The 16,073-nt window shown below is 33.2% G+C and overlaps 1 protein-coding gene across 1 annotated transcript in view; it reads right to left on the bottom strand.

Annotated features, from left to right (window-relative positions):
- Positions 1 to 375: 375 nt before the first annotated feature.
- LOC134275546 (integrator complex subunit 4-like) overlaps positions 376 to 16,073 on the bottom strand; it is a 74,309-nt gene continuing 58,611 nt past the window's right edge. Inside the window, exons 11-20 of the mRNA XM_062757821.1 lie at positions 11,508 to 11,650; positions 10,198 to 10,313; positions 9,220 to 9,353; positions 8,914 to 9,062; positions 7,257 to 7,350; positions 6,141 to 6,212; positions 4,018 to 4,202; positions 1,216 to 1,516; positions 823 to 943; positions 376 to 544 (exon numbers count right to left, since the gene is read on the bottom strand). Of these exons, the coding sequence (XP_062613805.1) occupies positions 426 to 544; positions 823 to 943; positions 1,216 to 1,516; positions 4,018 to 4,202; positions 6,141 to 6,212; positions 7,257 to 7,350; positions 8,914 to 9,062; positions 9,220 to 9,353; positions 10,198 to 10,313; positions 11,508 to 11,650 (1,434 nt within the window). The 3' untranslated portion in view covers positions 376 to 425. The remainder of the gene's footprint in view (positions 545 to 822; positions 944 to 1,215; positions 1,517 to 4,017; positions 4,203 to 6,140; positions 6,213 to 7,256; positions 7,351 to 8,913; positions 9,063 to 9,219; positions 9,354 to 10,197; positions 10,314 to 11,507; positions 11,651 to 16,073) is intronic.

Below are 16,073 nucleotides of genomic sequence, written 5' to 3'. Positions count from 1 at the left end.
GATGAGTTAGGACCTTGAACTTTGAATATTGCTCAGAATATTTGCATCCATCTCTTAAAAGGTTCACATTTCCTATCTCACACATTTTATTTCTGAAATATCTCTGAATTTTTGGTTACCTCCTGAATTGAATAAAAAGAAAAATGGAGACATATCTTTCATAATTCATTAATGTGTCTGTGAGAATATTGTACACAGGGTTATTTTGCCCCTAGGCTATCTTATTTTCACCCTTTCATTGACGATTTTTGCAATTTTTGATACTTGTAATTGTTACATTTGTAGCGTTGTAAAACAAATGCAAGTTTTCATAATTCCTCTATTCTGTTGGTAGCCTTACTAGCAAAATTAAAAAAAAAAATAAAAATAGAAATTGTATTTTACAATTAATGTATATATTTTATTTACAATATTCAAACAAACTGTCAGTGTTTGGCTGCTTTGGGAGCTACTGGTACTCGGACAGGTGGACAGAGTTCTTGACAACTCACAGACTCCCCATCTTTAGTTTCCATGACAATACTGATTTCCACATTGGACTGATCTGAAAACACAAATTTTAACAATAATTTATATACTCTTACAAATGAATCTTCATGAAAAGGGCATATTTCGTCATATTGTTAACAATTTTTTGCTACAAAAAAGATTTTTTATAGTTGCAAAATTTGTAATTTGAAAAAGATATTCCTCAGTGATGTACCTCTGTGTTTTTTTTTTCTTTAGTTTTTGAAATATATTTTTTCTACAGACAATGACAATGTCATTAGTTCGTGATAAACCGAATGTTAGCCCAAAGAGAGATAACTCTGACATCCTTACCTGACCACAGAGAGTGAGATATGATGACCTGAGAGACTAACTTATGATGGAGCGGACTCAGCTTCGTGAAATGATTCTTCTGTGGAATGATGAGATAACTCTTCTGGTCAGGATAGTGAATCTGTTATTGAAAATATTTATACTTTTATAGAATAAATTATATCAAAAATACTGCCCCTGGGGGTGGTAAACTAATCCTTCAGACTTTATATCCAACATATCACTTTTTAACTTTTACATATTACTGTATTACTTTTTCAATACAAAAGTATTTTACAACAAATTTTGAAATCTAGAATTACAGTAAGTACAAATAGAACTTCATTAAACAATAGCAACAGATCTACATCAGATTGAAAATGATTAAAAACAAGAAACTTTTGACAAACTAACCTTTAATCTGATACTTCCAGGGTTTTGGACATTTTCTATCGTAGCGTGAACCGGAATGGTGACGGTTAAACCGGCCGTGAACCGGACTGGGTTATCCGAGGAGCCTGTCGGTTCATGCATAATGGCCATCACCTTCCTGATACAGGTGTTCTGTAGGGCTATTCCACAAGGTGCTATGTTCTTCACAGCGTGTTGTAGATGTTTAAGAATGTCTGATATCTTCCCATTCTCCAAGTCATTAAGTACAGAGAACAGATACACAAAGCAGGGATCTGGTGATAGCTCATTGGAATCCAAAAATCTGGAAAAAATTTTTGATTACAATTTACATGTATATTGATTAACTTTCTTAACTTTCATTTTTCACTCTTAAATAATTTAATTTCAGTTGTAACGTGTCATTTGATTGGTTTAACGGTTTTATCCATTTTGTATAACATAACTTGCCTACGTCACAATGAGTTACGTCAAAAACGTATCACTCCTCTTGACGTTACTTTTAAAATAATGCTCACTCTGAAGCCTTTTTCTAGAGAAAATAGTGTCTCAGTGTCTACATTGAAATTAAATTATAAGAAATGAAGCTTATTTCAACTTATGTTATCCGATATAACAAAACTTGGGCCAGTTTACGCTTATTTATAAACCGCTTTGCGGTTTATAAAGCGTAAACTGCCCCAAGTTATGCTATACTGGATAACATAAGTTGAAATAAGCTTCATTCCTTAAGTATAATGAAAACTACACAGAGAATTTACTGCTACAACAGGCCTTTAATAGATCAATTTAATTCACTGACTGACAAAAATGGGGTATAGAATAATTATTAATTCCACCATATCTCAGAAAATATACTGAATTTCAGGATTAATTGGTATTAATGTACACAGTTTTATGTGAATAGGCATGGATAGAATGTATAATTTTAAATCATTCAATTCATTTGTATTTTTTTTTAAACAAAAGTGGATGCTCTATCTGAGGAGTTACCCACCCTTATATTTTTATACCCCTTAATTTTGTCATTAGGATTAGAGCATTCTATTGGCTTGTGAATGCAAGTGAAATAAAGCTTATACTCTGGATGTAATCAAAGAATTACATTTTGTTACAGAAATACTCCTGTACTTTTAATTTTAATACAATAAGTGACCAGCTTTAACCGTCACAAGCTTGAGATCAAATTACACACATATCCTGTAATCACCTGTTGTTGTGTAATTAAAAGTACAACGTACTCTTAAGGTATTCAATCCCTAATAGGAACAAATTCAAAATTAAAAACATAACAGATATGTAGACATTAAATACTCAATTGATTTAGACATACTTCCCATATATTACTATTTGTATGTATAGTGGAATGTGTCCTAATTTATGACCTTGAATTTTGGTAAGAGTTATCTCCCCTTTTTTTAAATCAATTAAAAAAAAAAAATCAATTAAAAAAAATTTAGCTGGTAAAAAAATTGTTTTAAATTGTCATTCTGTGTTTTATGTTTCAATGCATCTTTCCACCGCAGGATTTATTGGTATTCAAATTATTTGAATTTTCATTTTCGAAAAAACGCTTTTCCCCATAGACTTCAATGCAATCTTTGTTAATTAACTACTGCTTAATTAATGACATTTTTAAAACTTTCTCGCGGTCAATCCTTTTCTACTATAGGATGCTTTAATAAAATATCAGAGTATTATTTACTTGACGGATATTTAAGTGTAGGGAATTTGGTCCCATTACGGATGGAAATCCTTAAACTAGCCTTTGTCTGGCACACTAACTTATTGTACTGAATGTACTGAGATTTGTGAGTGGGTACACATAGAAGCCATTTTTAGTACAGAAATGAATGAGAAAGATTAATTCAGTTAAGACTTATTGACAATCAGTACGTCATTTTTCGCATACTTGAAGCTGATACATTTGAAGTTTTTGAATACTCACTTTTCGAAAGCATATGTAACCATGCACTTTTGGATTTTCATATACTCACTCGTGCAAACTCATTTTTTGAGAGAGCTTGTAGTTCTTATTGGTTGTTGAAAACTCACATTTTGAGAGCATGTAGGCCATATTGATTTTAACATATCCTGGTACTTACTTTTTTAGAGCTTGTAGGCCATATTGATTTTGACACACCATGGTACATACTTTTTGAGTGCTTGTTGGCCATATTGGTTTTGACATACCCTGGTACTTACTTTTTGAGAGCTTGAAGGCCATGTTGATTTTGACACACCCTGATACATACTTTTTGAGTGCTTGTTGGCCATATTGGTTTTGACATACCCTGATACGTACTTTTTGAGAGCTTGTTGGCCATATTGATTTTAACATATCCTGGTACTTACTTTTTTAGAGCTTGTAGGCCATATTGATTTTGACACACCCTGGTACATACTTTTTGAGTGCTTGTTCGCCATATTGGTTTTGACATACCCTGGTACTTACTTTTTGAGAGCTTGAAGGCCATATTGATTTTGACACACCCTGATACATACTTTCTGAGTGCTTGTTGGCCATATTGGTTTTGACATACCCTGGTACGTACTTTTTGAGAGCTTGTCGGCCATTTTGATTTTGACACACCCTGGTACATACTTTTTGAGAGCTTGTCGGCCATATTGATTTTGACACACCCTGATACGTACTTTTTGAGTGCTTGTTGGCCATATTGATTTTGACACACCCTGGTACATACTTTTTGAGTGCTTGTTGGCCATATTGGTTTTGACATACCCTGATACGTACTTTTTGAGAGCTAGTTGGCCATATTGATTTTGACACACCCTGGTACGTACTTTTTGAGAGCCTGCAGCTGCTCCAGATAGGTTTCCTTTGCTTTACTACACCTGGTGGGGTCAGCCTTCATCTTTGTTAAGATCTGCAGTGTACAGGCTTTGAGACTTGTCTGTTGAATCAGAGAGTATTCTGTGCTGCTGACCCCAAGGTAAAGATGCTGCAATCTCTTTGTCAATCCCAAAATCTAGTTAAAGAAAGAAAGTCAAAATAGAAACATGCCATTGTAATTGCTTGCAGTTGCCATTTACAAACACTTGGTAATGCAAAATTTATACAGTAGTCCTTTGTACCTATAAACAAGTTCAAAATAATAATCTATACTAAAGCCACAGAGGAGAATTTTCTATCTAACTTAATAAGGAGTGATAGGAAATGTGTTCTGTGTAATTTAAATGATACTGAAGACGAATTTAATTTTTTATTCATTTGTCCAGTTTTTCACGATTTAAGAAACAAGTTCATCAAACATTACTACTCCCGAAGACCAAGTGTCTTCAAGTTAATACAATTATTCTGTAGTACAAATACCAAAGATGTGAATCGACAGTTAGGGAAATATATATATCATGCTAATAAATTACGAATGGAATGTTTAAATCAATTAGCTATATAATAAAATGTATGTATTACTAGTTGGTAAGTTTATAACATGTTATTGAACTATGTATGTAATTGATAAATACAATGTTGTACTTATGATGCTTATGGGATGTACGTCCCACGGAATAAAGAACTGAACTGAACTGAACTATCGTTATACCATAATTGTTGAATCTAATTTATTCTTACGAAGTTTTATTGGGTTTGTGTTATTTAATATTGTAAACTTCATGAACAGATCTAACCAATATGATTACATCTTCCTAATTTTTACAGACCCTCATGAATTCTTCAAAATCTTAACTCCAACTAGAAGAATAGAGAGCTAGCTCAAAAAAATGACACATAAGTAATATTGAAGTGAAACATGAACATCAAATGTTTTTTTTTAAAACATAAAAGACCTGACAGAATTCTTGACTTTTTCTGCCCATGAACTTGAACTTGCAACAATGATTATGACATACTCTTAGCTCACAGGTAATTTTCGTTTTGAGTTTCAACTTTTAATGAATTTATACTTTTTCTGACAGTGACCTTGACCTTGCCAGAAAGACAATGAGACAAGGTCAAGGCATAAGTAAAATTGGTGTTAAGTCTCAAGTAATAGTTGTGTGAAGTATAAACCTACAAATGTTTATCCATTAAAAAGTTACAGATGGGGCACTAAATTCGTCTTTCCTTATGCTTATGACCTTGAACTTGCCAAAATGACCTTGAGGAAGATTACGATATATCCTTCAATCACATGCAATCTTTGTGTGAAGTTTCAACTTCCCATTAGCCTCCATTTGAGAATCATAGAATCACATAAAACATTTTGTCAGTGACCTTAACTTCCTGGAATGAATTTCAGTTATAATCAAAACATACCCTCACATCAAAACGCAGAATTTGAGATAAGTAAGAGCTTCTTACGTTCTCTATTACAACATTTGTCAAGGACAGGAATTAAACATTTCTCTAAAAAATAACCTTGGGTCAAGATAAATCTTTGGTCACAAACAATGTTTGAACAATTTATGTACTTTCAATGTTTCTCCATCAAGAAGTTGTAAACCACAGAAGAATTTATACTTTTTAGTGATGACACTGAACTTGCCAGAATGACCATGATTCAAGGTTGTTAAAAAAACCCTAAGAATCTTTGTACAAAGTATGAGCTTTTAAGAGCTTTCCATTACACAATTATAACACAGACAAAATATTTATACTTTTTGTAACTGAGACTTAGACATACAAGAATGACATTGGGTCAAGGTCACACAAGTTAAAAACGATCTCTGTACCAAGTATGAGCTTCCAAAGGTTCTTCATAATAAAGTTATAATACGGACAAGATTGTGCAGACAGTTTGTCAAACGATATGCTCCCCAAACTTTGTTAGCAAGGGGTATAAAAAATCAGATAATATTAGATACTAAAATCCATATCACATGTTGATCATATCAGCCAGACTTGCCCCATATCAGTCTGAGTGCAAAAAGCAGTTAAGGACACTACACTACCTGGAATAAGTTACCTGGTCAATTAAGGACAACACCTGGTTATCTGCTATGCTGCTACTACACTGCACTCCTTGCTGACTCATCAACTAAAAAATTACAGGCCATTTTATCAATTTTAATTTGGGTTGTGCATTTATAAACACATTCTTACAAGTAGCAGTGTTAAATAAGTACAAAGACAAAGAAGACAAGGCCAACATGTGTCAAAAACTAACATTCGATCCCTTTCAATGAAATAAATTATGTTGTTTGCTGTGATCTGAATTGTTCTTTTGAAGTGAGTTGGTTGGAAAGTTATTTTTTTAGTTCATAACAAAATCAGGATTTAATATTGTTATTGTTCTGACTAACCCCCCCCCCCCTCCTCCAGGGATTCTAAAAGCTGACTTGGTATAGATCTCAAAGTCAGAATAATTGCCAAATGTAGTTTTGTATAGACTATTCACTATGGCCACCACTGTAATAGGAAAGGAGATAAGATAGCTCAAAGTGACATGCAGTTTTGCTTTTAATCAGGAATTGGGTCTGGAAATTAAGGTTAGGCACTTAAATATTTTTTTTCAGCAGTGGGTACTCTGGGCTTAGGCCACCTTAAAGTTCCTGAATTTCAGTGAATTTAAGAGTTAAATATATGAGTATGCTTTCATAGCTAATCATACTACTTGTACAAACAAATTTTAGTACATGTATCAATAATCAAATCATGCAGCAGTTTCTTTTTAGTCATTTTGCACGTGACTGTTTTTAAGGGTGGGTGCACCATCATGTCCCCCATCTAAATTTGCCAAATGCTACTGACAGACCTCTATAATTTGCATTATGTTACACTTGCACCTGACTTTACTTGTAAATAAAATATCATGTAATCCAGGGAGAGAGGAGCAATAACTTCTATGCTTGTGCACATGATTAATCATGTATTGATATGGCTTTAACAAATTTAACTACCTAGTTTCAAAAATATCAGTTTATAGTTAAAACTAATCTATAGAAAAGATACATGTATAATTGATAGCAATGATTACGACAGGTCACTCAGAGTGCAATGCATAAACCCTAGCCATCTCTCTCTCTCAACTTAATGCACTAAAATGCTGTTGCAAGGACATTTGAAATTATGACACAGTTACCTTTGTGAGAAGAAGTTGACTTTTGAGGAAAACACACACAAACTCTGCTGATGGACTGCAACTCTCATTTAGTTCTGAAATCTGCTGTAGATCCCTGAGGAAAAAATAGATTTAAAATCTTGGATATTTTTTCTTCATAATGTAATGGGAGAGGAGGCTGACCGCCACTACCACTGTACTTCCATGCCTTTTTTTCATGAATGTAAATTAACAAAACAAAGGCAAAAAATATAAAAGAGCCAGATCGATCTCTTTAGGACATATTTTATTTTAAAGTTATCACAGTAAATGTACAATAAAAAGAAGGTCATACCTAGTAACATGTCCACTGGACATGAATGCCCCACCGAGGGTATATTAGTAATGAAACATGAAAATTTGTATTAGTGTATGAAATTTGATCAGAATATCTTGAATAGTGATGCAGTTGAATTGCTTACATCAGTATGCATCAGCATATGAAGTTTGACAAGAATTTTTTAAAATGAGGTCAAGGTCTATATATTTCTAAGGTAAAAAAGGATTGATGCAGTTGAAAAGCTCTCATCAGTATGTTTCAGCATATGAAGTTGAAAAAAATATTATAAATGGTTTCTTTAAAACTGACTTAAAAGCAATTTGATAAAAGTGAGGTCAAGGTCAAATAAAAGGTCAAGTTCAAAAATGTTAATACAGTTGAATTGCTTACATCAGTATGTATCAGCATATGAAGATTGACACTGATTTAAGTAAAGTGAGGTCAAGGTCAAAGGAAAGGTCAAGGTAAAAAATATTGATGCAGTTGCATGTTTCTCATCAATATGTATGAACATATGAAGTTTGATAAAAATATCTAGAATGATTTCTTAAACACAATTTAATAAAAGTGAGGTCAAGGTCAAATAAAAAGTCAAGGTCAAAAATGTCGATGCAGTTGAATTGCTCTCATCAGTATGTCACACATATGAAGTTTGATAAAAATATCTTGAATGGTATCTTTAAAACTGACTTAAACACTAATTAAAGATAAGTGAGGTCAAAAGGTCAAAGGAAAGGTCAAGGTAAAAAATGTTTATGCATTTGAATTGCTTACATCAGTATGTATCATTATATCAAGTTTGACTTTGATTTAGAAAAGTGAAGTCAAGGTCAAAGGAAAGGTCAAGGTCCAAAATGTTGATGCAGTTGCATATCTCTCATCAATATGTATCTACATATGCAGTTTGATAAAAAAAAATGTCTAGAATGGTATCTTTAAAATTGAGCTAAACACTAATTAAAGATAAGTGAGGTCAAAGGAAAAGTCAGGATCAAAATGGTGTTGCAGTTGAATAGCTCTCATCAGTAGGTATCAACATGTGAAGTTTGATGACACCATCTTGAATGGTATGTTTAAAACTGAGCTAAACACTAATTTAAGAAAAGTATGGTCAAGGTCAAAAGGAAAGGTCAAGGTAAAAAAATGCTGATGCAGTTGCATAGCTCTCATTAATATCTATCAGCATATGAAGTTTGATGAAAACATCTTGGACAGTTTCTTTGAAACTGAGCTTTGAACATAGCTAAATACAAAGTGTGACGGAAAGACAGAAGGACAGCAGACAGACATGACAAACACTATATGCCCCAGCCATATTCATGGCAGGGCATAAAAATCTTCCAATCACTGCCTGCATACCTAACCATGCTCTCTAACAATGGCTGGGCGGTGGTCAGATCCATATTGGGCAGACTGTCCAATCCACTGAGCAAGTTCTTCAGGAAAGACCTCACATCTGTGTGGGACGGCTTATCAACCTCACTCCCTTTCTGAGCACACAAGTTCTTCTGAAAAATCATAATACAAAAGTCCAGCTAAATTATTGACTCAACTCATTAGATAACTTCTATTTTAGCATAAATTATAATTTTTGCAGTTGTATAATTTTTTCCCAAGATTCAAGAACATATGAAGTCAATAAATCTAGGCACTATAGTGAGTGACCTTGAGTTTGGGGACAAGGTCAGGCAGGCTGTCCTGTAGATAATGATAATGTCTCCATGTATGATCCTGGAACATGGTCATCACTGTAGGACATTCTATGGCCGAGTTAAAGACCAGCATCAGGACACTAATGTCTGAGATACAGTTAAGGACCCAATACTAATTAATGTTTTATCAATGTCAAAATAAAGTACTTTGAAGTCTATGATTTGCATTCATTCATTCTAACGCCATCTGATTCTTTTGAGCTAATGTGTTGCATGGTTTTATCTTCTCTCATTGAAAATTAACCAGAAATGCTTGGCTAGCAAACATAAAAGTCACACTATTATAAATTATTCTCTCTTAGTCTGCATTATATTTTTCTATCATTCACAATTTATTCAGTTATCAAAAGAAAAATTGATATATACTTTGTATAATTTATCAATAAAAATTAATTTGCATGTGCTCCTTTAGACCTTATGACCTACTTGGAATCCTTTCATGATCAAAAAGGACTTATAATTGTATTTCTTCTGATTAAGTATATTGGAATGTTAAATTGTTTCTAATTTGAAAAGGTTTTTTTCATCTAGCTGTGTATTGTAAAACTAACTGTTGTTACAACAATCATTTGTGCCTCACAAAATAGATACTGGATAAGAATATGTTTACAGTTTGTTCCTCAATAACTCCAGCATGCTAGAGGTTCATGCCCAGATACTTTAGACTTTTGACTTACAACCTCTGAGGTATATGAGGAGGGTAGGGACTTTAACCATTACTTGTAGGGGTAGTTCCTCAACCTACTCTAAAATATATCTGGAAAGTGAAAAGGGTATTATTTATTACATCATATTGTACTTAGGTTCTTGTACATGCAGTGCAATGTATAAACTCCTTGCATTAGATTGAATGAAATTTTAAATAAAACAAGAATGTAATATATATTCTAGCTAAATCTTGTTTTGTTTTGAAACAAATCATTAAGGATACAGGCAGCATCATCCATGTCAGGTTCAGGTGTATCAAAGTATGGATGAAGACAGAGGAGTTCTGGAACTAGAGGAAGAGCCAGATGTGGATGATGACTCCCAAGGTTTTTCATACACCTAAAAAAGATGAGAGCGGTTTAAGCAAAAATTTTATCAAAGACATGTACATAAAGCTTGGGATTTTAATATTTCAGGTATATTGAAATGAAAAATAATGTTACTTATCAATTTTCCCCCTCTTTGGTAGCATATCTTTCAGAGTAATAATATATACATACTATATATCTAGGGAAAAATCAAACATCAAAGATAAGCTATTGAAAATTATAAGATTTAGAAATTTTTTACAAAAGACCCATGAGCTACAGCACTTATCTGATTCACACTGGCAAAGCTGTTTTTAAAAAAGATTTTCAATTTCTATTCCTCTCAATTCTACAATACTTTTTGACCACATAAAATGACCCAACCGTATTTCAATCGCCCATGAATTGAACAAACTTGAATCTGCATGATCTGAGAATGCTTCCCATATAATGGTGCTAGGAGCTAATTTTGTTACATAGCATCAATATCAATTTTCTCAATCCTTTACTTGCTAAATTCAATGTTTCCTTTACTTGATGATTAATAGAATTACTCTTACTTCACCCAATTGTCACAAACCATGGTCAAAATGTACGATCATCTCCCATTCTGACCATGGTTGAAAGTGAAGAGAAAACTGTAAACCAACTTTTATTCGCAATGACTTTATTTCGCGATTTACCAGGGATAAACTACTTCCTGGCGATTAATTTTCACGATCAAGCCTTTATGGGATCTGTTGTAAATAGACACAACTTTAATGATCGGTTTGCGGTGAGAAATATTCGTGATGACGAGGCTCTCACGAACTTTGCGAAAATTTCTCACACGTGAATAAAAGTTGGTTTACAGTTTTTCATAGCTCATAAAAATATTGACCAATGGGAGTAAAGCATAGATGGAAAATGAACTTTGACGCAACCTTTCAATACCCATGGAATCACAGTTTACAGAATATTTTTGTGAACTGATGATGTCAGTTGTTAATTTCAATTGCGATGTAAACAAATATTGACTGAACATGAAATCACGGCATATGGGTGTAAATATTCAAGATGAAGACAATTTATGTTATCAAGCAACCATGGGTAGGAACCAGCTATATGCGGACTCCGGACCGTGGCTTAAGATGATGGCTCCACCCCCTTTCCCTTCACATTTTGTCAAGGGAGGGTATGTTTCAGACTGATCTTTTGGTATTGTCAGGAGAGGGTTTATACTTACTTCCAGATGGACAGTTTGTCCTGAGGATAGCGTCTCAGGTTATCTAGGAGGCTGTAGATGCATTTGCTCAAACATTCACGAGTCGCCAGCTTCATCTCACCAAGCATATCTCGCAAGCTATCCCGAGTTGTGGTAGAGAAATCCTGTAAGTATACATATTCTTGTTTGAAAACTTGATTCATCAACAACATCAATCCATTTCGAAAAGAAATCCAAGAGAAATATCTCTCCTTTGTGTATCAGTAAAAAATTTTGTTAAAAGTGAAAAGAAAAAGTAAATCTCTTGATGAAAAGAAGTCAAGTAAAAATACAAACATGCTGATAACTCAGGGCAAAACTTGAGTTGCCTATATCACAATTACCCAGTAATCAAAAACGTATCAATCACCTTGACATTATATTTAACATTTTAATACCAGGTAACTTGAAGGCATTTTGATAGGAATTTTTTTTTAACATTTAAGGATAAAATATTCTAAAGGATAAATTTAATAGCTTTCCTAATTTTACTTGTATAACATGGGATAGAATATTTTTTTAAATAAAATTTTAAATGCTTTGCAGTATGTAAAATGTAAAGTGTTCCAAAACAGAATCAACTTACTTTTTTCAACTTTTTACTTTATTTCGAATTTTTTACATATTATACATTTTTTTATTTCCTTCAAGTTTGACCTACTCTTAAAAGATTGAAACATTACTCTGAATAGGCCGTAAGTTTTAAATGAGAAGAGATGGGCTTTCATATTAAAGACGTGTATTATCTGTGACAAGACCTTTTTAAATACACTATGATTTTTGACCTCGTGACCTTGACTTTGAAGTTTGACCTATTTTTCAAAAACTTTAACATAAGTCATGAATTTTGAATGAGAAGACATACATGTAGGGCATTCCCATTAAACCTGTGTATTGCTTGTGACAAGACCTTTAAAATACACTATGAATTTTGATCTTGTGACCTTGAAGTTTGACTTACTTTTGAAAATTATACCTTTTTGATTGAGAAGAGCTTTCATATTTGACATGTGCATTACCTCTGACAGAATATTTCTGAGCTAGCTATGATATCTGACCCCTTGACATTCACGATTGACCCAATTTTTAAAAAATTCAACTTCAGAGATAAATTCTGAATGAGATTTTTTATTGTGTGAATAGGCGTGTTTATATAACTTACATTAACTTCAGCGTATATGCAAAGTTTGGGGGAAATCACAATATGCCATAAAAAATAGGATTATATAGGAAAATGTCATTTTAGCACTTTAAAGCAAATTATACAAATACTACCATAGACATTTTGTTCAAACTATAATATTTGATGAGTAATACAATATTATACAATATATGTAAGAAACACAAAATTCTACCGTCGTGTTACCAGAGGGGGCATCTCAAAATGCAAAAAATTAGCAAATTTTACTATTTTTATAGAGTATTACAGAATATGACGTACACAATGGATTCACATGAAAATATAATAAAAATATTGGAGATATTCTCAAATTTCTATGTTTCAAATTTCAAGAGCGAATGTTTATTACTTTTTCTTTAATAATATTTTTATTACCCCTTTCTTTAAGAGCTACAGATTATCATAACGTCAAAAACACACTGCAACGACGTCAACCTACCTATTAATTGCAAAATCGGTTAAAAAAATCAGTTATATCAAATTGTAATTACATTTTTATATCTATAATTTCTTAATTTTGTTTAATTTTAATAATTAAGGGAAAAAAGTTGAATTCAAACAGTAAATACGCTTCATTTTACTATGATGCGCGAAATATTGCGCAATCGAAACTATAGTCGGCCCCCTTAATAGGGTGTTTATCTATGACACAATATGCCATAAAAAAAAATGTTCACTCATGCAAGTGGAAAATGTTCTAGGAGTGTACATTCCAAGTTCAATATATGAAATATGAAGCCAAAAGTACACATACAGCAATACCCTGTTCACTCATCTGGAAAAGGTAGGATAGATCCAGCATCCAATGTAAGCCATCCGTACATGCATTCTCCATGTAAGTTTGGTTGAGGTAGGGCTTATTGTTACTTGGAAAAAGACCTTTTCCAAAAATTTTAACCTGGAAAATTCATCTGGAAAATGTTGGTCAAGTCCAGCATCCAGCATCTGAAGCAAGTCAGATTGAGTCTCCTTCCTTAGATGCATCATCCATATATGTTTTGTCTAGATAAGGCTTATAGTTACTTGAGAATGAACCTGCTTTAAAAATTTCATCCCGTAAACCATATGAAAATGTAAGTCAGATCCAGCATACAAAGCAAGTCAGGTAGTGTCTATCCCTTCAAACAACTGAAAGAAGTGGATTCTATTCTATATGAAAAGCATAGCTTGGCTGTATCTTTATAAGAATAGAGAAAAAATTTTGTGCATTAATGCTACAGTTGTCATCAAGGGACACCACTCTGATTGACATATTGTTACAAATTATTATTTGTATTTTATTACTTCCTAATTGAAAAGGAAATATAGTGGTAATGTGCAAATTTAAGGACAGATATTCAAGTCCAAAAATTCTACAATTAAAAATAAACAAAAGGCTCAGGGGCCACATCGCTCACCTGAGTACTGTGGCTAGGAAAAAAGCAAAAATCAGTTCAGTATTAAAAAGCTTAAATGCATGAGTGGTCCCTTTGATCCCCCATAATGGCCCCACCCTACCCCTGGGGGTCATGACTTGAACAAACTTGAATCTGTACACTAACAGAGGATGCTTCCACATGAGTTTCTTATTCCATGGTCCAGTGGTTCTTGAGAAGAAGATTTTTAAAGATTTTCCCTATGTTTTCCTACGTTAAACTTTGACCCCCATAATGGCCCCATCCTACCCTTGGGGGTCATGATTTGAACAAACTTAGATCTACAATACCAGAGGATGCTTCCACATGAGTTTCATCTTTCCTGGCCAAGTGGTTCTTGAGAAGAAGAATTTTAAGGATTTTCCCTATGTATTCCTATGTTAAACTTTGACCCCTCATAATGGCCCCATCCTACCCCTGGAGGTCATGATTTGAACAATTTTGAATCTACACTACCAGAGGATGCTTCCACATTAGTTTCATCACTCCTGGCCAAGTGGTTCTTGAGAAGAAAAATTTAAGGATTTTCCCTATTTATTCCTATGTTAAACTTTGACCCCTCATAATGGCCCCATCCTACCCCTGGAGGTCATGATTTGAACAATTTTAAATCTACACTACCAGAGGATGCTTCCAAATGAGGTTCATCTTTCCTGGCCAAGTGGTTCTTGAGAAGAAGAATTTTAAGGATTTTCCCTATTTATTCCTATGTTAAACTTTGACCCCTCATAATGGCCCCATCCTACCCCTGGAGGTCATGATTTGAACAATTTTGAATCTAAACTACCAGAGGATGCTTCAACATGAGTTTCATCTTTCCTGGCCCAGTGGTTCTGAAGAAGATTTTTTGAAAATGCCATTTATTTTTCACTAATTCATAATTATCTCCCCTTGAAAGATGGCATGGCCCTTCATTTGAACAAACCTGAATCCTCTTCACCTAAGGATACATTGTGGCAAGTTTGGTTGAAATTGGCTCAGTGGTTCTTGAGAAGAAGATGAAAATGTGAAAAGTTTACAACAACAACCACGACAGACAACGAACAACTTTCGATCAGAAAAGCTCACTTGAGCCTTTGGCTCAGGTGAGCTAAAAACTCTTACATTCAATCCAGCATCGCCAGGGGGTATAAATTGATAACATAATATATTATAGATATAAATACAAAAGTTGAACCAAAAGTAATGTCACTGTGTCCATATCTTTAATATCTGGCATCATATTATCAATTATAATGTACCAAAAGATGCATAAAAATAAATCTAATCAAAATTGAAAATTTCATTTAATAATGTTTTTTTTTTTAGACGTTTAAAACATTAAACATAGATGGTGTCGCAGCATCACAACTAAATGCTACGCTTTAAAGTGTATATTGTTAGAATGAAAAAACATCTAAAAAAGCTTTTTATCACCCAATATTTCAAAAGACAAAATTTACGACATTTTCAAGTCTTTAATTAAAAATTAAATTACGTCATTGTTTTTTCTTAAATCATAAACATTGTTGTTTACATCTGATGTATTGCACAAAGGAAATGTCGAAATGGAATAAGATGCCGTAAAGAGCTGTAATGCGTTTTTCCTTCAAATTCGGGAAATCGCCAGTAAAGACAGTGACAATGATAAATCAGGGCCGCGTTTCACAAAACTATCATAAGATTTGTCCTAAGATAGATCTTACGAATATCTTAAGATCTGACTTATGACAATCATAAGATTTGTCATTGCCGTTTCACAAAACTATCTTTAGTATAAGAAATCTTAAAGACAAGTCTTAAGACAAATTCCATTCTTCAATTTCACAGGTATTTTTTTAAAATATGTTTTCACGAAGTCTTTCATTAATTTTCTTTGAAATATTGAAATAATGGGTGTCTCACAGTTTACAACATTTTATAGCATCAACTTTAATTCAGTGTGATTACTTTTAATTAAAACTACTAGTGTAT

This window comes from Saccostrea cucullata, unplaced genomic scaffold (assembly GCF_032062105.1).
Source record: "Saccostrea cucullata isolate Sc308-1 unplaced genomic scaffold, CSIRO_AGI_Scuc_v1 ctg201, whole genome shotgun sequence".
In the NCBI taxonomy this organism is placed as follows: Eukaryota; Metazoa; Mollusca; class Bivalvia; order Ostreida; family Ostreidae; genus Saccostrea; species Saccostrea cuccullata.
Note: the sequence above shows the minus strand (reverse complement) of the source record. Positions and strands in the feature narration are given on the sequence as shown.